General features: G+C 62.5%; 1 protein-coding gene and 1 long non-coding RNA gene across 7 annotated transcripts; one reads left to right on the top strand and one right to left on the bottom strand.

Moving 5' to 3' along the window:
- Nucleotides 1-383: 383 nt before the first annotated feature.
- LOC124975094 (uncharacterized) lies at nucleotides 384-7,537 on the bottom strand. 2 transcript variants are annotated; one of them, XR_007106841.1, is made up of 5 exons: nucleotides 7,104-7,537; nucleotides 5,249-6,850; nucleotides 1,783-2,219; nucleotides 884-1,052; nucleotides 384-642 (listed from the first exon to the last, which is right to left on the bottom strand). It is a non-coding gene; the product is annotated as an uncharacterized LOC124975094 (long non-coding RNA). The 2 variants fall into 2 exon arrangements; XR_007106840.1 differs by having other exon boundaries at nucleotides 884-2,219.
- Nucleotides 6,388-18,447, top strand: Iba57 (iron-sulfur cluster assembly factor IBA57). Of its 5 annotated transcripts, XM_047537985.1 has the most exons (4): nucleotides 6,388-6,850; nucleotides 7,104-7,542; nucleotides 16,785-17,125; nucleotides 17,277-18,447. In XM_047537985.1, the coding sequence occupies exons 1-4, from the start codon at nucleotides 6,781-6,783 to the stop codon at nucleotides 17,672-17,674; spliced, it is 1,248 nt and encodes a 415-aa protein (XP_047393941.1). In that variant the 5' UTR covers nucleotides 6,388-6,780; the 3' UTR covers nucleotides 17,675-18,447. The 5 variants fall into 5 exon arrangements, with proteins under 5 accessions (XP_047393941.1, XP_047393944.1, XP_047393945.1 ...); XM_047537988.1 differs by lacking the exons at nucleotides 6,388-6,850; nucleotides 7,104-7,542 and adding an exon at nucleotides 7,703-7,849; XM_047537989.1 differs by lacking the exons at nucleotides 6,388-6,850; nucleotides 7,104-7,542 and adding an exon at nucleotides 7,737-7,879.
- The last annotated feature ends 3,520 nt before the right edge of the window (nucleotides 18,448-21,967 follow it).

The raw sequence follows: 21,967 nt of genomic DNA, 5'->3' as shown, positions 1-21,967 counted from the left end.
TGCCTGCTTCCCCACCTTTCTGGTGTCCCTGGACCAAGTCCTGGCTAAGTCCCAAGTCTAACCACAGGCTGACTCTGGCCGGGCACCAAGTGTGTGCTGAGTCCTTCTCCTTTTCCTGGGGCCTAGCTGCCCAGTGGGGCCACCTGCCAGCATCTGCTAGGGAAAGGTCCACGTTACAGGCCGTCCAGGTCTGGAGTTGTGCTGCTGGAGGAGGAGGGGCTCTGCTGGAACCACGTGCCAGCCTGGGCCTGGGCCTGGGCCGGCTCTCACCGTCAGTCTTACCTACTGGACGAGGCCCAGCTCTGGTTTTCCTGCCTACCCGTTCAGGGGCGGATCTCGTGGGGAACACTTCCAGACACGCCCGCAGTAGTGGTTTTGGAATGTTATTTTTAATTGACACAGATGTCTACAGGTATAGTGATAAGTCAGGGTAACTGGCGTACCCACCTCCTTGAGTATTTCTTTGGGTGGGCAGCCTCTGGTCCTGCCTTCTGTTCTTTATGAAGAATACAATCATCGGCACCTGGGCCCCCGCGGCCTAGCGGCACGAGGTAACGTCCATAGTGAGAGCGGCACTTCTCCAGATCGCTGTTGGTTCTGTTCCTCTCAGATCTCCAGCTCACCGCACCCGTCAGCTGGAGCCTGTTCAGAGGGACACACGTGGCAGGGAGGCTGAAAACGGAGCTGCACCTCGCAGTGGCTCAGGCTGCACCACGCGCTGGCTGGAACAGAGCCGCCTCTCCTCAGGTCCCAGGTCCAGGCCTCCACCTGGGCTTCCAGACCCACCTGCTCCACCCTCTCACGCTGCCCCTGCATCTGCATCCTGGTCCCTCACCAGGCACTGGTCATGTAGGACCAGACCCACCCTCGGACCTCATTTTACCTTAAGCCCTTCCTTGGAGGCCTCGTCCTGAGGTCCCGGGGCTGGACTTCAGGCAACTGCCCGTACCGGGAGGTGTGTGCCCAGCTGAGCGCTCCATGGCGTGGAGGCGGGACGAAGGGGCCCTAGGTGATGGCCCTCTCTTCCCACAGACCTGGGGACCGAGGGGCCACTGCCCCGTCAGTTCTGTGAGCACTTCACTGTGGTCACTGGGTCTTGCGGCCCCATCCTCCCATCAGGAGCACCCTTGCTGGCCCTGCCTCCATGCCATCTGCAGGTCCCACCTCCAAGGCCACATCCTCCACTCTCTGGACAGAACAATGGCCTCCAGCCTGAGCGAGCCCCTCGCAGGAAATGGCGTAGGAGGCCGACACTGAGGGGTCTGGTCTCCCAGGTCCCAGGGAGACCCCCAGACTGCCTGCTGCCTGGCACTCGGCCACCGCGCAGGGGTACAGCCTGTGACCCCAGCTACCTGGGAGGCTGGGGGCAGACCTTGTCTCAGAATAAAAGGGCTCTGGGTGCAGCTCAGTGGCAGAGGGTCAGCTGAGCACGCGCAGGGTCTGGGTTCGAGTCCCAGTACCACAAGACAAGCCACTTGGCTCCTGAAGACCACACGCTCTGTGCCTCAGTTTCCCTATCTCCCTGGGATGGCCACAAGGGCATCAGGCTGAGCCTGGACACTGTCCAGGGGTTGGTGGGATGTGGGGCAGGCCCTGGAGCAGGATCAGACTGGAATGCCTGGCCTCATCTGTTTCCACAGCCTCAGCCAACTGGTCGCTGCAGGGGGAGTTTGCAGAGGGCTGGGGGCAGGGCCATGTTCAGAGGCATCCCTAGAATGGGGCAGCTCCTTCCTGCTTCCCCTGGGAGGGAGGAAGCCATGGAAAACAGGAAACCATAACTACCTGGGGAAACTGGGCTGGAACGCAGGCCGGCCATGTTCCCAGCTCTTGCACCCCTGCTGTGGCCGGCCTGAAGCCTCACTCGGGAGCCCAGGGGCTGCTGTGGTCACGCTGACCAGCTGCTTCAGAGACTCCGGAACGGCTCCCTGGAGAAGCCCACGCCTGGTCTTGCAGAGGCAGACTTCTTTCCTAGAAGGGCCTGTATCTCAACAGCCCAGCAGGTCCTGGCTGGCCACCAGGGCTGGGCCTGGTCACCAGCTGACAGGCCGGATGGGCTGCCTGTGTGCCCTTCCTGCTGGTGCTGCTGCTGGCCAGAGACGGACTGACATGAGGCCTGAGGAACGTGACCCCAGCCCTGGGTGCTGCCCCTGCCAGCGCTGTCCAGCCCGGCTTCCGTTCTTCGAACAGGACAGCAGGGAGGTGCCGGGTCACCCTCCGGTCTAGGGAAGAGGAAGGCGCAGTGGGCAGGCAGTGCATTCCAGCCTGGCTGCTGTCAATCAGGAAGCCTGTGGCCCAAGAGCCACCAAGGGAGGGGGACTTTGGGGGTTCCTGCCTGGGCTTCTGCCAGCCCAGGCTCTGCCCCAGTACTGGTCAGGCCCAACTGGGAGGGATCTGTGCTCCCACAGAGTTTGGGCCAGATAGAAGGGTTCCAAAGGCCAAGCCAGGGACTGGGCCTGGTCGCAGCCAGAGCCACGTAGAGATGCCCTGGACGGCAACTCGCCGACTCCTCCAGCGCCAACTGCGTGCCCACACGTGCCAGGCACGGCCTGGAGCCTGCGGTGGCAGGGCACTTCGGTGAAGATGCTTTGCTTGGCCAGACGGTGGTAGGGCTCCCAGGCCTAACCCCAGGCTCAGCTTCAGGGGCGTGGTGGCCCTCGCCCGTGAAGAATGGGACTCATGGCACCTCTACCCTGCTTACACCTGCAACCCCAGCTACCTGGGAGGCTGAGGCAGGAGGATCTCAGGTTCAACGTCAGCCTGGGCAACTTAATGAGAATGTCTTAAAATAAAAAGGGACAGGGATGCAGCTCAGTGGCAGAGTTTCCCTGGTCCAGTTCCCAGTCCTGGGGACTCCACTCAGCCTCGCCATCCCCAGGGACGTCCAGTCACTGGCCTGCCCACAGCAGAACCCTGTGGGTGGCCCAGCCAGAGCCCTCTCCTGCCTCCTCCCGGCTGCTTCCAGTCACCAGCCGACCTGCCTCGTGGAGCGAACGCCTGGCTGCTCAGGGGAGTCCAGCTCTCAGGGGCCTGGGCCTGCCACCACAGACCCTCAGTAAGGCGCCCTTCATGGCATGTTCTGGGGGTACCAGGGGTTGAACCCAGGGGCACTGACCACTGAGGCCCACCCTCATGCTACATTTTACGTAGACAGGGTCCACTGCGTTGCTTAGCACCTCCCTTGTGCAGAACTCGCACTTCTGCGTTGAACTCTCCATCCTCCTGCCTCAGCCTCCTGACCTCCAGTCGTCTTAACAAGTACAGGACACACAGGACATCCCTCCCAGCTGGAGCTCAGGACCACAGGCAGAAAGTCTTCCAAAGGAGCTCTGGTGTGCGGGCCGGGAGCAGGGGAGGAGCTCTGGTGTGCGGGGCGGGAGCAGGGGAGGAGCTCTGGTGTGCTGGGCGGGAGCAGGGGAGGAGCTCTGGTGTGCGGGCCGGGAGCAGGGGAGGAGCTCTGGTGTGCTGGGCGGGAGCAGGGGAGGAGCTCTGGTGTGCGGGCCGGGAGCAGGGGAGGAGCTCTGGTGTGCTGGGCGGGAGCAGGGGAGGAGCTCTGGTGTGCTGGGCGGGAGCAGGGGAGGAGCTCTGGTGTGCTGGGCGGGAGCAGGGGAGGAGCTCTGGTGTGCGGGCCGGGAGCAGGGGAGGAGCTCTGGTGTGCTGGGCGGGAGCAGGGGAGGAGCTCTGGTGTGCGGGCCGGGAGCAGGGGAGGAGCTCTGGTGTGCTGGGCGGGAGCAGGGGAGGAGCTCTGGTGTGCCGGGCGGGAGCAGGGGAGGAGCTCTGGTGTGCCGGGCGGGAGCAGGGGAGGAGCTCTGGTGTGCTGGGCGGGAGCAGGGGAGGAGCTCTGGTGTGCTGGGCCGGGAGCAGGGGAGGAGCTCTGGTGTGCTGGGCGGGAGCAGGGGAGGAGCTCTGGTGTGCTGGGCCGGGAGCAGGGGAGGAGCTCTGGTGTGCTGGGCGGGAGCAGGGGAGGAGCTCTGGTGTGCTGGGCGGGAGCAGGGGAGGAGCTCTGGTGTGCTGGGCGGGAGCAGGGGAGGAGCTCTGGTGTGCTGGGCGGGAGCAGGGGAGGAGCTCTGGTGTGTTGGGCGGGAGCAGGGGAGGAGCTCTGGTGTGCGGGGCGGGAGCAGGGGAGGAGCTCTGGTGTGCTGGGCGGGAGCAGGGGAGGAGCTCTGGTGTGCGGGCCGGGAGCAGGGGAGGAGCTCTGGTGTGCGGGCCGGGAGCAGGGGAGGAGCTCTGGTGTGCGGGGCGGGAGCAGGGGAGGAGCTCTGGTGTGCTGGGCGGGAGCAGGGGAGGAGCTCTGGTGTGCTGGGCGGGAGCAGGGGAGGAGCTCTGGTGTGCTGGGCGGGAGCAGGGGAGGAGCTCTGGTGTGCTGGGCGGGAGCAGGGGAGGAGCTCTGGTGTGCGGGCCGGGAGCAGGGGAGGAGCTCTGGTGTGCTGGGCGGGAGCAGGGGAGGAGCTCTGGTGTGCTGGGCCGGGAGCAGGGGAGGAGCTCTGGTGTGCTGGGCGGGAGCAGGAGAGGAGCTCTGGTGTGCTGGGCGGGAGCAGGGGAGGAGCTCTGGTGTGCCGGGCGGGAGCAGGGGAGGAGCTCTGGTGTGCCGGGCGGGAGCAGGGGAGGAGCTCTGGTGTGCCGGGCGGGAGCAGGGGAGGAGCTCTGGTGTGCCGGGCGGGAGCAGGGGAGGAGCTCTGGTGTGCCGGGCGGGAGCAGGGGAGGAGCTCTGGTGTGCCGGGCGGGAGCAGGGGAGGAGCTCTGGTGTGCCGGGCGGGAGCAGGGGAGGAGCTCTGGTGTGCCGGGCGGGAGCAGGGGAGGAGCTCTGGTGTGCTGGGCGGGAGCAGGGGAGGAGCTCTGGTGTGCTGGGCGGGAGCAGGGGAGGAGCTCTGGTGTGCTGGCCGGGAGCAGGGGAGGAGCTCTGGTGTGCGGGCCGGGAGCAGGGGAGGAGCTCTGGTGTGCTGGCCGGGAGCAGGGGGCTGTGAAGCCGGAGGCACGTGCCCAGGCGGTGTGGTGCACAGGCACCCTGTACCGGGTCACGGACCCCGGGCCTGGGGGGCCACCACAGGGGGTTCCCCAAGAAGTGCCCTGGGGTGGCTGTGACGTCCCCAGTGCAGCCATGGCGGTCCTGGGGAGGGCCCCGGAGGTGGAGCCACCAGGCCAGTGTCGAGGGCATAGGGGCAGCTGAGAGGCCGGTGGTGCCTCGGCACACCATGCTGCCACTGCTCAGAGGCCAGCAGGGTGGGCACCTTGCCCTGTCCGAGGGACACACCTGGGGATGGTGCCCTGCACTGCAGCCGACATCACCAGGACCCAAAGAGCAGAACGAGAGACTGTGGAGAAGGCCAGGCAGCTAGAGGCGGGCCACGGGGACAGAGGGACAGCCGACGCTCCTGCTGGTGGTGAGCGGGGGGTCAGCACAGGACACTGGAAACACCTGCAGTGGGCTGTGCGGCCTCAGCCTGGAGGCGAGACGGAAGCCTCTCCCCAGGCCGCGCTGTCAGGTGGGGCCGCCTGGATGTGACGGGGTCACAGGTCACAGAGGGGAGCCTGGTGACGGGATGAGTCTGCACCAGGGGCCCAGAGTCCCTGCTCCTCCGTGTGAGGACCCCCGGGAGCAGCCCTCCTGGACGGCAGCCTGCCCTGCAGAGACCTTGGGCGTCCTGCCTCCAGGACAGGCAGCGGCACGCCTGCTCCTTGCAAGCCTCCCAGGATGGGTGGCTCTACCGCGGAACCTCAGTCCACCGCGGTCCTTGACCTCAGTGGGCCAGTACTGGACTAAAGGAAGTGATTAGGTTAATGTGGTCACTGCAGCAGACCTTGATCCCACAGGATTGGTGTCCTGTGACACCAATCAAGACAGACTCAGAGTGACAATCATGTGAGGACACGCAAGTCACACCAAGTCAGAGAGGCCTCCTGACACTCACCTGGAGATTCGGCCTCCAGAGCTTCCAGACAAGAAAGCGAGTTTGACGCCCCCACAGGCGGCTAGGTACTTTGTTACAGTAGCCAAATGACAGGGCTCTCTAGGAAACAGGTGGGCAGCTTCTCAGGTAACTCAGCACGAACCCTCATAGGACCCGACAAGCCCACCTCTGGGAACACACCCCAGAGAATTCAAAGCAGGTTCTCGAAGAGATACCTGTCTGTCCACCCGTGTTCACTGCGGACAGAGGTGAAAGCAACCCAAGAGGCCACTGATGGAGGAAAGGGGGACAAAACGTGATCTACTCAAACAGTGAGATATGATTCAACTTCAGAAAGGACGAAAGTTCTGCCAGGCGTGGTGCTCACGAGGAAACAAACACGCACGCAACACAGAAACCGGGCAAAGAAACCCACAGTTAAGAAGCTTTACTTGTCAGGCAGGAGCTGACAAAGGCCATCGCTCGGAGTGAGCGGCAGGGAGAACTCAGCTGGGTATTTTGCAGGGCCGGTCTGGGCTGCCTGCACGAGCTCGCACCAGCTGGCCGCGGTGGGCGGCGGGCAGGGGAGACACCCGGCGAGGTCGGTCAGCAGGTGGTGATGGGGGCTCTGCAAGCACCTCCCTGGGGCAGGAAGTGAGACTGGTTCATAAAACGGCTGCACGGAGGCCGAGCCCTGGACCTGACACTCGCCACAGACACGCAGGTGGGACGCGGAGAGCAGGCGCGAGCCCAGCCTGGGCAGACGGCAAGGCGCGGGGTCCGACACATCCCGCCACCGCAGGAACCGGCGAGCCCCGCGCCCCGGGCCAGGCAGCACGGAGGGCGGCCACGTGCGGGGCATCGCAGGAGGCCCCTGGGAAGGAGGAGCGCCAGGATGCGCTCGGCGGCACCGATGGGAGGCTCAGCGTGGTTACGACGACAGACACGTCACCACGGTAAAAGAACTAAAAGAAGGGCAAGAAGGCAAACTGGGCGGCGCGTACTCGCCACGGAAAACAGGACCCGCGCAAGGCAGGGGAGCGGGTCTGACAACACCAGGGCGCGGCCTGCGGCTGACAGACGGACGGAGGCCCCGCCCCGCAGGCGCGCCGGCGCGGCCCCGTTCTTCCGCACCTCCCACCACGCAGCCCCGCCCCCCGCGCATGCCCCGCCCTGCTCTCGCCCGCGGGGTCCCACCCTCGCCCGACCCAAACGCACTCCTCACGCGCACACGCTCCGCCCGCCCCTTTCTGCCGGCGGCTGCCGCCAGGGGCCGCTGTGGCGCCTGCCCTCCCGCCGCCTCACTCCTGCCCAAGATGGCGGTCGCGGCGTTGCTCCGGGGCGCGGCTCCGGGACGCGGCGGCCCGACCTGGCGCTGGCGGCTGCACGCGGCCCCGAGGCGCCGCCTGGCCCATAGCTCTAGCCGTCTTGGAGGCGACCATGCGGACGGTGCGGCTTGGGCGTGTTTCCTGCTAGACGAGCGTTCCCTGCTGCGCGTGCGCGGCCCGGACGCGGCGCCCTTTCTGCTGGGGCTGCTGACCAATGAGCTGCCACTTCCGGGTCCCGGGGTAGGCGCGGCAACGCCCCCTGCGCGCGCGGCCTACGCCCACTTCCTGAACGTGCAGGGCCGCACGCTGTATGACGTCATCCTGTACGGGTGAGCGCGGGCGTGGGTGGTGACCTTGGGGCGGGGCGGGGGATACGTGAAGGGAGGGCCTCAGCGGAGGAAGGACGGGCTGGGCGCTCTGGAGAGGACGCTCAGGGCGGGGCAGGGTGGGCTGGGCCCCCGGGCGGGAACGGCCAGTGGAGGGCGGGCTGGACAACGGGTGAGGATGCTCGGGGTTGGGTGAACCGGACACCCGGGGAAGAACACCCAGCGAGTTTGGGCTGGATTCTCCGGGGAGGAAACCCAGGGACGGACCATGACTGGCACCTAGCGAGGATCTGTGCTCCCACCTGCTCAGGTCAGGGGCTGCTGTGCCCTGCCTCTGGAGGTGGGCAGTCTCTGGATGGCGATTCCTTTCAGCCCTGCCTGTCACTTCCTCCTCACCTCGTGAAGAAAAGGGGTCGCCTCCTGCACGTGCAGCCTCAAATCCGTGGACGTGCTCTTCGTGTTCCCCTCCACAGGCTTCCCATTGTCCAATAAGGTTTTCGGTCTCCGTGCTGACATTATCTTTACTGAAAATAGGTTTGCTGGGGCTGTGCGTGTTTACAGCATTGGGTGTGCATTTGCCCTGCTTCCCAGGACCTGAACACTCACTGCAATCTACGTGCATCCCTGGGGTGTCCAGGTACACGGGGCTCTTGTGGACTCCTGCAGAGGTCCTCCTACCCTGACTTCTTGCATTGGAGTAGGGGGAGTCCCTTCTTGTGATGACCAGATGCTGAGGTGAAGGTTTGGACTCACTGTGTCTTTGAAAGGGGCTTTCCCTGAGCACCTGTGGGGTGAAATTCCAGGCGGAGAGTGTCCCCACAGTGTGTGTTCTCGCTGCTTATGTCTGCAGAGAAGCTGGTGCCTCTTCACCTCTCCAGGGTCGTTTGAGTTGATGGGTTTCACTGTGACATTTCCATACATGTACGTGTTCTCTCCGGTGCTTTCAAACATGACTATGTGCTTTCTGGGGCTCTTTGAAGCTAGAACAGGGCTCAACAAATGACAGCCATGGAGCCAAAGTTCCCGGCTGTTGCTTGGTAAGTCAGGTACTGTCAGGAGAACCCTGCCATGGCTCTTGCTCTCTGGTAGAGACCCCAAGACCTCAAGCCTAAGCAGGGCACCACATGCCCTTTGCAGAACACCCTGGAGGCTCGAGTCTCTGTGACTGCTTCACCGTGCCATCCTCTCTTGTTTGTCTCATGTGTTTATTTTTTTTCCCTCTAATGCTTTAATTTCCTTCCCCCACCCCCACCCCCCTTTTTTTTGCAATACTGAAGAGTGAACCTTGGGCCGCTCTACCACTGAACCACATTCCCAGCCCTTTCCATTTTTTATCATGAGATAGGATCTCACTAAGTTGCCCAACCCGCCTTGAGTTTGCCATACTCCTGCCTCAGCCTGGGATTACAGGTGTGCACCGCCATACGCAGCTCACTGCCCTAATTCTAAGCTATGTTCTTTGGTCATTTTGAGCTTTTCATATAGTGATTTGTAGTACAGGTGGTCGCCAACTTGTTCAACCTTTGATATGGTGCAAAAGTGGCATGTATTAAGTAGAAACCGTACTGAGTTAATCTGGAGGTTTTCCTGGGCTAACAATGTCTGGTCCAAACATCTCTGACTGTGCTATGACCAGCAGTTTTGTGCTGCTGCTCAGCCGGGATGTTCAGAGTGTGCACACGTGGCGTTTGCAACACGGTTGGGCGCTTAGGGCCTTAACGCCACTGCTCTGATCACTGCTGGAACCTGTTCACCTTGCTGCGGTCTTGGCCTCGGGTCCCTCCTGGAGCCTTCCAGCTCCTCTTCCGAGTCTGGTTCCTTTGAACTCCCCTTCCCAGTGGGTCTTCTACTCTGCAGGGGACTTCGGTTCGTTTCTCGGGTTTTTTTCCTTCTGTGCCTTTCTACTGGTCTGGGTTGTGCCTGCCAAGCTGCTGTGCCAGCAGTCGTCATTCATGGTCAGCTCTCTCCCAGCCAACTGACCGTGTGCCCTGGTGTGTGGGAGTCCCCTGCACCGCCCCCGACCACGACGGCTGGTGGCTTGGGCACTCAGCATGCCCCCGCCGCTCTGTATGCCGAAGGCACTGAAGGACAACATCACCTGCTCCGACCTTCCTTCTGAGGTCACCCTCAGGGTGCGTGCCAGGGCATGCCCGGCAGGGACCTGGGAGAGACCTGGGAGAGCAGGAGTTCAGGGTCGTTGTAAGAGTGCTTCATGAAACCCTCCAGCTTCTCTTCCCCTCGAGCCTGTGATCCTGCCGCTCCTCAGTAGTCAGAGGTCCCCGTGCTGTCTTCCGTCTGCAGTGCTGTGCTCCGTGCGTCTGCCGGGCTCTGCCCGCCGTGTGGGGTGGTTAGGACTGAGCCTCGTCCTTCCCGGCACCCCTGCCTGGGCGTCTGGGGTTGAGTCTGAGCTTCCCTGCTGGCCGCTGCTGGCTGCTGGTTTCTCTCTCCATGGCTGCTGCTCTAGGGGAGGAGCAGCACGGTCAGGGCAGCTCTCCCGGAAGCCCAGCACAGCCCAGCTGCACCTGCTGCCCCTGGCCAGTCCCTGGGGCACTTTCTCTGCCTTTCCCCACCCCTCCCCCATCTGTCTTTCTGTCTTTGTCTCTCTTTTCTGTCTGTCTCTGACTTTCTCTTCTCCGTGGATTCCCCCTCTTGCCCTCACCCCAGTCCTGGGGATCGAACCCAGTCCTTGGGAGACAGGGGCTCTACCACTGAGCCGCACCCTCAGCCCTTTTCTTCTCTTCTGAGTCAGGTTCTCACTCAGTTGCCAGGCTGACCTCTAACTTGTGCTCCTCCTGCCTCAGCCTCCGAGTCTCTGAGATCACAGGCCTGAGCCATCATGCCCGCTTCTCTTTGCAGGGGCGGAGGAGAGAGCTGTTTTAGGTTCACAGTGAACTTGAGCAGAGGGGGCAGAGTTCCCGTGTGCCTGCCCGCCCCTGTCTCACCCACTGACCGCACCTGCACCAGGGGAGCACCTGCTGGCATGGGTGAGCCAGGAGACACGCGATCCCCCGCCTGTGTGCGCGAGGGCTGGCTCTTGTTTCTGGACCCTCTGGACCCACGCCTCGTGGGTGTGAATAGGTGCGCTGCCTCTTCCTCCTCCTTCCTCTTATCTCCTGCCTCCATAGTTCTGCCTTTTCTGGAATGGTCCAAGTTGGAGGCGTACAGGACACAGGCTTTTTGGAAGGGCTTCTGCCCCTTAGTAGTGTGCGTGCAGGTTTCCCCAGGTCTCCTCCTGGCTGCGCTGCTCGTTGGTGGGTTTGAGCTCTCTGCCTTTATTGTATGTCTCGCTTCCACTCCAAGATGAGGCTCCAGGGTTGACGCTTTCTCCGGTGCCTTTTTGTCAGTTGGTTTTGGTCTGTCTTCCTGTTGGAGGCAGGGAGGCTGGGCCTGGACCGTGGCCTCACTGCCAGCTGAGCTCTGTGGGACCCCTGTGCAGTCTCGGTGCCCAGGGCAGTGTGGCTCAGGAGGAACCGGAGGGGCCAGAAGCCGTCCCACCTCCTCTTGTCTTCCATCAGATGTCCTCAAGAGGACATCTCGTAGGGACACATGATGAGCCGCAACTTGGGCCTGACTTGGCTCTCTCCTCCCGCCCAAGTGTCAGGGTTCCATGACCCACATGGACACAAACTTTGCCTGAGTCTCTGGTCTCCACTGTGTCTGGACTCTGGCCACCATATGCCCAGCACCAGGGAACAGAAGAGACTTGTGTGGACAAGAACGATCACAAGCCCTGGACTGGCCCTTCCTGGGACAGGTCCTCCTGGGGCATGCACTTGCCCTTCATTAAGATGTCTAGGGCCTGGTCCCTGTGCAGCTGTGTGTCCTGCACCCCAGTCCCCAGGACCCCCGAGCCTTTGTCCCTGCTTAGGATCCTGTGGTTTGGGGATCTCAACTGCAGGGTGGGGTGGAGGCTGGGCCTGCACCGCCTTGCGGGAGCAGTTGGTGTTCTGGACACGGGACTCTGTGGGGCAGAGACCTCTCGGGAGGGTTGGGGCTGGCTTCTGTGCCCTGGTGGTGCCATCTCTGCAGAATGCACCTGTGCCCACATAAAAGAGGAGTAGGTATGTTCCTGGGTGTCACTTCTTGGTAGATGACCCTCCTGCTGCTGCCCAAAGACCACTTCCTCTGTCTGGGCTTTGCACGCTGGAGCGGCTGCAGGACTCAGAAAGAAGAGCACAGGATGACTGTTGGTGTGAGTGTGCCCTGCACAGCATTTGGGATACACCCACACAGTCGGTCCTCCATCTCCCTGGGCTCTGCTGGGCAGTTTGGACCAACCTCAGTTGAAAACGTTTGAGAAGAAAATCTGGCCTGTACGCAGCATGTGCAGACTCTGCTTCTCTCCATCCCCTAAGTGGTATGAGTCACAACCTGTGTAGCGTCCGCATGCTCAGGTATCCCAGCCAACCTCACGGTGGTCTCGGGCACGGGGAAGGGTGTGGTTCTATGCAGGTTCTGCCCCGTGTCGTGAGGACGTGGCGCTGCTGCCCAGGGTTCAGTGGAGTTGAGCAGAGGCATAGCGCTCCCACGTGCCTGCCCCCACCTACAGTGCTGGCCGGCTGCCCAGCGGGCGGACTCTGCGCTCTGTCCTTGTGGACCCGCCGGGGAGAAGGGGGGGGCTCATGGCAGCAGACAGCAGGCAGGTGGGAGGTTCACCCTGCAGTTGGCCCTCGCCTCTGGCCTTGGGCTGCCTGCGACCTCACGGCCCCCTCCTGCCCCCTGCTGGGCAGTCAGGCGCAGGACGGCCTGTGGGGAAGGCAAGGGGTGACAGCACCCCGCCCCTTTGCTGCAGCTCTTCCTCCCCTCCCGTCCGTCTGCGCTCCTCAGCCTGTGCTTGGCAGCCACTGGATTTCAGCTACTCAGCAGTGGGCCTGATGGTGGCAGCCTGCGATTCCCACACCAGCGAGGTTTTTCTGGGTGCGGCTCACTCTCACCACCGGCAGTGTCCCCCGTGGATCCTGAGGGACGACTGTAACTCTCTCCCTGCTGATCTGAGGTTCAGATGTCATTCAGATGTCCTCTGTTTTATCTGTGGCCCTGTACCTGGGGACACTAGGCAGGGTCTGCTTGTGGCTGTAGTCCTCAGGGCTGATTGGGCGGTGGGATGCTACCCGGTGTCCTGACAGCCCTGCAGCTAGAAATGACCCGGCCAGTGTCTGCAGTGCGGGGGTTGAGAAAGCCGCCCCAATCCTGCTCGCCACGCCTCAAGCCTGCTGTCTGTTCCCTGGGGAGCTGGACTGGACCTCCCTCTGGTCACCGTGTAGTAAGGACTCAGGGGCCAAGCCCAGCGTTGGCTGTGCAAAGGGGCTGTGTTGTATACGTTCACAGGCACATCTGGGTGTAAGTGCCCTGCATGAGGAACCTAGGGCCCATGAGAAGAAGTGGGGCTGGAGGGGCCTCGGCCTGGGTGGACACCAAGCCAGTGCCTGCAGCCCACCGCAGTCCCAGGGACCTGCCTCAGAGCTTGGAGCTCAGGGTGGACTGGTGGGGTGAGGGGCTCTGACCGCTTCCCATACCTTGCCCCGCTGCTGGGCCTCCCTCGCTGCCACAGCCCCTGTTCTGCCCGGCGGGGCTGCAGCCTCCCCTGTGCCTGTCTGCCCAGCTCACCTGGACTTCCATCCACAGGTGGCAGCTGGCAGCCAGCCACTGGGACGCCCTGACCCTGTGATGTTCCACATGGCCTTACCTGTGGCCCTCCATCTCCCTCTGCCCGGTGCCACACCAATGCCACCCGTGCCCCATCCCCGTCAGCCTCCCCACAACTCCGCGCCCTTTCCTGTGTTTCGTCCGCCCGCACCTCTGTGCTTGCCTGGCTCTGCCCGCTTCTGGTGGCCGCTTCCCTGGTCTCTCTTAGTCCTTGTGCAGACTTTACTGTAGATTTTTAAATGAAAATGTGCATTTGGGCAAAACTCACAATGATATCAAATGGGTTTCGATAGTAAGGACCAGTATGCAGCCTTCCCCCTCAGCACAGACCCCCACCTAGAGGCAGCTCCTTCCTTTCTACCTTTTTGTTTTGGAATAATTATAGTTTCCTAGAAAACTGCAAAGAACTGTTTGCGAGAGATCCCACCTACCCTCTTTCCCCGTGTCCCAGCTACAGCTTAGGGCTGCAAGCAGGAAGCAGAGGACAGCCCATCCTTGGGCTTTTCCAGATGTCTCACCTGTGGGGTTGGTTGTAGCTTTGGGAGCCTACTGCTTGACGATGATCCAGATCCAGAATGTTCCATGCCCAGGGGGCCTCTCCTGCCTCTGGGTGGGCCCTGGTTTCCATCTTTCTGACGGCCATTTTAGGAGTGTCCTGGGTGGGTCTTGCAGTGTGCAGCACCTTGGGATTGGCTCAGGCCTCCCCACTCAGTTGAGCTGGCCCTTCTTGTCCACTGTGGCCAGGTAGCCTGGTGGCCATGGTTTTGTGGGCATTTGCCCCTCACCTTCTGGCCATAGCAGTGAGCTGGCTTCTGTGAAGCCCAGGGGCACAGTGTACACCCGTCATTTCTGCAGCATAGGTGCCCTGCAGGCAGGGAGCTGGGCTGTCGGGGCGTCACCGTGAGGGGTTTTGGGGGTCTCCCCAGAGGCAGAGGAGACCTCCACTTCTGGGCAAGGAGAAGTCCATTTTCAGCAAAGAGGAAGAGCTTCATTAGAGTGAGGCAAAGGCACGCGGTCTCAGAGCAGAATTTGGGCTCTCTCAAGAGCGAGGGGCCCTTGGGGTCTCCAGCTCTTTTACAGGAGTCTTTGTGAAGAAGGGGCGTTGGTGTCACCCTGGGGCCACACCACGGTTTCTGTGGCCTGGCCGTTCTCTGGCTCTGTGGGAGGAGGCCGTCCGCGCGCTCTGGTCAGCACACAGTGTCTGGAGTGCACCCCGCACCCTGGGTTTCTCAGAACGTCTTGCCTCCCTTCGTTTTGTGTGTCTGCAAGCGTTAGTACCTTGCAGGGTGAGCTGAAGGCACTCGGGGCAGCTTCCCTGGTGAGTGGATTCACGGTACTGGGGTCACGAGTAACCTGCATAACCTCAGCACTCTGGGCGAGGCTGGCTCCAGCTGGAGTGGGCTCCCTTCTCTTCCGTCCCCTCGTCTTCATTGGACCTGTCCTGCAGTTGCACGTTTGGTTTGGTAAGAAGCTGCCAGCTGTTTGCTTTCTGACCAGCAATGCTGAGTGGCCGTCCGTCTCCTCCACATCTCTGCGCACGCAGGTTGCCACCTCTTTCTACCTGGCCACTTTGGTGGTGTGACAAGACTGGAGATGGAGCCGGCCCGAGTTTCACGAGTGGCTCGTGGGGTTGGCTTTGTCTCGCCCAGGCTTTCTGACTCTGTACCGTAAACCAGGTGCTCTCCGTCTCCCGCGGATGAATTCTGTAGCGCTGTTTGGGGAGGTACTCATCTTGACTCACTGCTCCAGGTGCGGTGCGTCGTGGAGCCTGCTGCCGCTGCGACGAGCAGCCCGGCAGGGTCTGGGCTGTGGAGGGAGGCCAGAGATGGTGCCGTGGGTGTGTTCCAGCTGCAGCTCTTTCTCTGGGGAGAATTCAGCCCCCTCAGGCCTGGAGGGGCTGGGCACCTGCTTATGGTTCTGCTCTCCTGTACGTCCTCCTGGGAGTCTCAGCCCTCCGCCTCAGCTCCCCTGCAGATCCTTGCTCAGTCCACCTCTGCAGCCTGGGCCGGCGTCCTGGATGACTGTTCCCCACCAGCAAGTCTGTATGAGTCCCTGTTGTAAAGTGGCCCTGATTTCTGTCTGGCCAGGGTCCTTTGATGGTGCAGCCCTTGCACCATCTTGCAGTGGTGGTGTGAAAGTCAGCCCCTGGGTGGTGGCGTGGGCATGGCAGCCGTGGCCTCGGCACTTGCACCTGGTGAACACCCACTGGCTCCCACTGCCTCCACCTCAGGACCCACCTCGAGACCCTTGGACCCCTTAGTGTCCTCCTGGACTACATGAGGCAGGTCCTGGACGTCCACAGCCTTCCACCTCCCCTGGAGCCAGGAGGCCCAGCTCTCCCTAGCCTTTCTGCAGGGCAGTTGGCTGGGTCTCATGTCCCATCCTGGGCTCAGCAGCTGCTCGCACAATGCCTTTCCACCAGCATTGTCCCTCTGCCCAGCCCGGATGGCCTGGCCCATTGATGCACTGTGCAGCTGCAGGCCTGGCTCTCGGTTCCCCGTGGGCCAGCTCTGCAGGGGCTGCCCTGGGGGCCGTGGGCCTGGCTCCTGTGCCTGTCTGCCCATGTAGCCTGTGCTCTGCGGGTGCAGACTGGAGCAGCCAGGGTCACAGTTGCTGGCCTGCTGGTCACTGCATTTGTGTGCGGCAGGGCCAAGCATGTGGGCTGGTCGGTTGTGGCCATGCGCAGGGCTTTCTCATTTCCTGGGTGTTGAGACCACGGCTGTCTTTGCGCTGCAAGCTGCAGCCCTACCCAGCCAGGACTGCGACCCTGCACGATGGTCTCAGAAGGTGACTTGTGTGCCGTGAAGACCTGTGCTCTGGAGGCCGTCCCTGGGCAGTGGCCATGGTCAGCCTGTTGGGGAGCAGGGTGTCCTCGTCTGGGTGTCCTGTGCTCTAGGCCGTCCCTGGGCAGTGGCCATGGTCAGCCTGTTGGGGAGCAGGGTGTCCTCGTCTGGGTGCCGTGTGCTCTAGGCCGTCCCTGGGCAGTGGCCATGGTCAGCCTGTTGGGGAGCAGGGTGTCCTCGTCTGGGTGCCCTGTGCTCTAGGCCGTCCCTGGGCAGTGGCCATGGTCAGCCTGTTGGGGAGCAGGGTGTCCTCGTCTGGGTGCCCTGTGCTCTGGAGGCTGTCCCTGGGCAGTGGCCATGGTCAGCCTGTTGGGGAGCAGGGTGTCCTCGTCTGGGTGCCCTGTGCTCTAGGCCGTCCCTGGGCAGTGGCCATGGTCAGCCTGTTGGGGAGCAGGGTGTCCTCGTCTGGGTGCCATGTGCTCTGGAGGCCGTCCCTGGGCAGTGGCCATGGTCAGCCTGTTGGGGAGCAGGGTGTCCTCGTCTGGGTGCCCTGTGCTCTAGGCCATCCCTGGGCAGTGGCCATGGCTCAGCCTGTTGGGGAGCAGGGTGTCCTCGTCTGGGTGCCCTGTGCTCTAGGCCGTCCCTGGGCAGTGGCCATGGTCAGCCTGTTGGGGAGCAGGGTGTCCTCCTCTGGGTGCCGTGTGCTCTAGGCCGTCCCTGTGGCCGGGCACCATTGTCTGCGATCGTCCTCACTGGGCTTGCAGAGCTGGCCGTGGCGGGGCTCCTGCCGCTCCTCAGCCCTCTCCCTTCCCACAGGCTCCCCGAGTGTGCTGAGGCGGCCTCGGGCTTCTTCCTCGAGTGCGACAGCTCCGTGCTGGGCGCACTGCAGAAGCACCTCGCTCTGTACAAGATCCGGCGGAAAGTCACCATGGAGCCGCGTCCAGAGCTCCGAGTCTGGGCTGTGCTGCCCAGCGCTCCCCAGGCTGACCAGGCCGCACCGCTGCAGGAGAGGGCAGAGGCCACCGCCATCCTCACTCGTGACCCCCGGACTGCATGCATGGGGTGGCGGCTCCTTACCCAGGAGCAGGGCCCAGCTCTGGTGCCCAGGGCCCGGCTAGGAGACCTCCAGGACTATCATGCGCACCGGTACCAGCAAGGTATGGGTGGAACGGGCCTGCGGGATTAGCGGGACCGCGGGGTGGGCAGGGCTGGGTAAGGCTGGCACTTCTCGTCGGACCCACTGGGCCCCTGGGCCACGGAAGGGCACATGTGCCTGGACGGACTCATCTCTGACTTCTGATCCCACAGGCATCCCTGAGGGGGTCCGGGACCTGCCCCCAGGAGTGGCCCTGCCTCTGGAGTCCAACCTGGCCTTCATGAATGGTGTGAGCTTCACCAAGGGCTGCTACATTGGCCAGGAGCTGACCACGCGCACCCACCACATGGGCGTCATCCGCAAGCGGCTCTTCCCTGTGCGGCTCACTGGCCCCCTCCCTGCAGGTGGCGTGGGCCCTGGCACTGCAGTGCTGACCGCGTCAGGACAGGCGGCAGGCAGATTCAGGGCTGGCCAGGGGAACGTGGGGCTGGCTCTGCTGCGCTTGGAGAAAATCAAGGGTCCTCTGCACATCAGGACCTCCGAAAGTGATCAGGTGGCAGTGACTGCGTCTGTGCCGGACTGGTGGCCCATGGCCTCCAAGCAGTCCTAGACGCCCTCCGCTCCTGCAGGCCGTGGAGCTGCGGGTGCCCTGGGGCCTCGGCCCGTCATCAGTCCACCTGCCATGCCCTCCGGGTGTGAGCAGGGTGAGTGTGGTGCTTCCTGTGGAGGCCACTTGGACACCCCTCCCTGGGAGGTCCCCGCTTGTTCTTGGTGGCCCAGGCTCTGGTTGGGTGCTTCCTGTGGGAGGGCCCCATGTTCATGGACTGAATATGGGGCGCTCGGTGCTGGGGACATCGGGACCCCTGGTGGGGACGGTGGAGGAGCCTGTGTCCACCGTGTGCAGTGCTGAGTCCTCACTCGGACCTGACCCCAGACAAGCTCACACACGGTCTGTGAGCACGAGAGGACGGTCTGGCCAGGCCTGGCAGCTCCTTGGCACTGTCCCTGCCCTGGAGGGATGTGTCCTGTGTGCTTCTGCAGAGGGTGCTGAGCAGGCGGACACTCTGTGCAAGGTGCCTCTGGTCGTGGGTGGCCACTGAGCCCTGCTCACTTCACATTGGGAACCCAAAGGTACCCCAGGCACAGCTGGCCAGCTAACCCTGACCCTCCTCCGGAAGCCCCAGGAAGGGCAGGGCCCAGGCTGCTGCCGCTCCTGCTCGCCTTACCTGCTCGCAGGTTTGGGGACGCGGCCCCGTGCTTTCAGTCAGTGAGCGATTGGCCAGCGAGTGGTGGCCTGTTTGAACCCCTGGCTCCCTTCCTCTGTTGCCAGGTGGGCCTGCCCCAGTGTTGTCCTCGGAGGGTCTATTAAAGTGTGACCTGCAGCAGCAACTTGGGAGTCTGGTTTCATTCCTGGTGGGAAGAGGCTGGACTTGGCTTTGTGGGTCTGGTAGACTGGACACAGGAAATGGCTCTCCCTGGAGAATTCGCAGACACCGCAGATAAACTAACCTGTGACTGGGGAGGCAGCTAGTGGATGACGCCCGCGCAGCATGTGCGGCCTGGGTCGGATCCCGGCACCACCTGCAGGGCGAGCAGATCTGCAGCTCACAGAGACCAGGAGGGGTCCCGGCCTGGGCCTCTAGGAACCTGTAGCCTCGGAGGCCAGCGGGCTGGCGGGGAGTGAACTGACCTGAGTGCGGGGGCTCAGGGAGGTTCAGCGTGTGCCCGTCAGCTTTGTGTCACTGACCAAAACCCCGACGAGAACAGCTTAGAGGCTTATGGTTCCAGAGGTCTCAGTCCAGGGTAACCGACTCCATTGCTCTGGGCCAGAGGAGAGGCAGGACATCGAGATGGAGGGACGAGGTAGTGGAAAGCTGCTCAGCTCACAGCAGCCGGGAAGCAGAGAGCACAAGGTGCTGGGGCAAAGCATGGACCCCAAGGCAGGCCGGGGACCTCCTCCAGCCACAGCCCACCACCTAGGACGGGAGTCATTCAGGTGTTAGTCCAGCAAGTCTAACTTGCATCGTCCCTATGAGGTTTCGGGGACGCCTCGTATCCAGCCCTGGCGGGAGAGCAGTGGAGAAGGCCCGGCATCAGCAACGGGGCTGGTAAGTTGGGGGTGAGGGCCAAGCCGCTGGCGAGCACAGGTGGCCTCCTCAGGCAGGACGCAGGTGGCCCAGGCCCGCCAGGGTACTGACGCTGCCAAGTGCCCGAGACAGTGTCAAGGGCACAGCTGTCCAGCTTGACAGGCATGGCATGACTCCTCATGGGCACACAGGCTGTCCAGGCCCAGCATGTGCACACAGGCCCCAGGGGCGGCCAGGGCCAAGACCACGACATGGCCGAGTCCTCCCGCGTTCCTGTCTGAGGAAATACGCAATCAGTCTATGAGCACTGGGCTTGGAGGGGTGGCCTGGGTAGGACTCTGTGTCTGGACTTCTGCGGGTCAGTCTATGAGCACTGGGCTTGGAGGGGTGGCCTGGGTAGGACTCTGTGCTCTGGACTTCTGCGGGTCAGTCTATGAGCACTGGGCTTGGAGGGGTGGCCTGGGTAGGACTCTGTGTCTGGACTTCTGCGGGTCAGTCTATGAGCACTGGGCTTGGAGGGGTGACCTGGGTAGGACTCTGTGTCTGGACTTCTGCAGGTCAGTCTATGAGCACTGGGCTTGGAGAGGTGGCCTGGGTAGGACTCTGTGTCTGGACTTCGGGTGGCGCCTCAGGCCCTGCAGTTGGCATTCCTGCTTCCTGCCCCCTGGCTGCACTTCACACTGACTGGAGGCCTGAGCAGATTCTAGGCCAGGCTCCTCCTGGTTGCTGCCTTGCAGTCAGCATGTGACTGAGCCCAGAGCCAAGCTGAGTGGAGTCTCCACCGCAGTAGGACACACCCCTGGAACGGGAATCTACCAGTGAGCCGGAACTCCAGGCTCCTTGCTGCCTGGGCTGCGTTGTCCTGGCAGGGCCTGAAGGTCTTCCTCGGGCCTTCCAGGCCAGATGGGAGGCAGCCAGGAGGCAGGCAGTGCTGCGTCAGCCAGGTGCTCCCTTCCCGCCTGTTCCCCCAAGTGCCCTCAGAGCCCTCCAGGGACTGGGCTCTCAGAACACTGGGTTTGCTTGGAAAAAGTGGGAGTTTGCCGTGTTTGGTCCCAGCATTCAGAAAAGGAACATGCTGGTGATAAACATGCTTTCTCTGTTGACAAGCCAAGCCAGCTTCGAGAAGACCTGGGCAGCTCCGGCTGCCCACCTGCATCTGACCTTCATGATGGCCACACCATTGTCGAGAACGCTGGTCTGTAAAAGCTGGCACGGATGTGAAAACTCACCGGCTTTCAACTCTGCTGTTTAGTTTGTCTCAAAAACTGCCAAATTCTGAAAAATAAATGGCCATAATTTAAGGCAGACACAGGGTAAATGTTTTGGGGAAACCCATCTCTGTGCCAGGCCTCACAGATGAAATGTCAAGAGGAAGATGTGGCCCTCAGAAAATCCTCCTCCTCCAAGCCCAGGAAGCAAGCTCCCTGCCTGTCCTGGTCTTTGCTGAGATGTCAGGAGCTGCCGCCAGGGACGGGAGGGCTCAGGAAAACCAGGTCGGTTAACAGGCCGGTAGGTGGTGAACCCAGGTCACAGGGAGGCTGGGCTCACTGTAGATGGCTCCTGCCTGGGGTTTTGGGGGTGGTTCCTAGCTGCCTGTCACAGAGAAAAGTCAGAGAAACACTGCCTCCTGGGGCGCGGTTAGGGTCCAGCAAAGGTCAGGCTGGGCCCTTCCTTACTGTGGGAGTTAAGGGGCAGAAGGGGCTGTCCCCAGCCAGAGAGCTTTTAAGATGTCAAGACCCAGTATGCAGGGAAAAGCCTCACACACACACGCATACACAGCAAGCGCCTGCAGAACACGCTGGACCAAACCCACAAGAGCAGGCTACTGATGGAACCAGGCGCACAGAATAAATATATTGAATGCATTTAAAGAGAAAAAATAAGGGGTTTAAATTTGAGAACGGTGAAGTCCAGAGCAGAATACTGGTCTCCAGAGGCAGGGACAGCAGGGCGCGGACCTGGAGGCCCAACCCGGGAGCAGCACTGCTGCACCGGAGGTGACCAGCCGCGGCATGCGGAGTTCTGGTTAGCTCCCTGTCCGAGGGGACTGTTGCAGGGCACAGCGGTACCAGAACACGCAGCACCCCTAGGTACCCCCCTACGGGAACTAGGTGGGTGTAAGAAGCAAGAGGCTGTTAAAGTGGTCCAAGTGGATTTGGAACAGCAAGAGTCTCTAGTGATAAAAATAGAATATGCCAGCCAGGCGTGGTGACGCTTGCCCGTAATCCAGTGACCTGGCCACTCAAACCAGCGAGGGGTGGCTGGGCGTCTGTTCCTGAGAAGACCAGCACTGCTCCCTTGGGAGGCCAGAACTGTAGGGTCCTAAGGTTGGTCAGAGACCCTCAGGCCGGGCCTGGTGGCATGGGCCTGTGACCCTGGTGGCTCCGGCTGAGGCCGGCTTCAGCAACTTGGCCAGTCCCTGTCTCCCCTGAGCAGCAGACAGGCCTGGATGTGGCTCGGTGGTGGAGCACCCAAGGGTTTCATGACCGGTACCAGGAAGAAAAAAAGCCATGGAGCCAGCAAACCCAGTCCCTGAGTGTTTCTGAGGCACTGGGGACTGCGGTGTCCGAGGAGCGATGGCCGCAGAGCACGGGGAAGCTTGTAGCAGACGGTCACCGGCTCCGAGGAGGGCGAGCTGGGCTGGGCCGCAAGGAGAGGGACAGTGGCAAGGGACCTGTGGGGGCGCCAGGGTGATTCAGGGCAGAGAGCACGGGCAGCACCTCCGAGGACTGCTGACCGAGAACAGCGCTGCGGGAAGCCGGCAGAGCCCAGCAGCACGCATGCTCGGGGAGTGGGCGGGAGAGCCTGGCCCGGCC

The sequence above is a fragment of the Sciurus carolinensis genome, unplaced genomic scaffold, assembly GCF_902686445.1.
Source record: "Sciurus carolinensis unplaced genomic scaffold, mSciCar1.2, whole genome shotgun sequence".
In the NCBI taxonomy this organism is placed as follows: domain Eukaryota; kingdom Metazoa; phylum Chordata; class Mammalia; order Rodentia; family Sciuridae; genus Sciurus; species Sciurus carolinensis.
This window is presented reverse-complemented; position numbering and strand designations above follow the sequence as displayed.

Bases quoted from the DNA above. Each gene is read 5' to 3' on its own strand.
- Iba57 (XM_047537985.1), top strand. From the start codon at position 6,781: ATGCGCTCGGCGGCACCGATGGGAGGCTCAGCGTGGTTACGACGACAG. The intron at 6,851-7,103 runs CTAAAAGAAGGG...ACCCAAACGCAC, and splicing joins ACGTCACCACGGTAAAAGAA to TCCTCACGCGCACACGCTCC. The intron at 7,543-16,784 runs GTGAGCGCGGGC...CCCTTCCCACAG, and splicing joins TATGACGTCATCCTGTACGG to GCTCCCCGAGTGTGCTGAGG.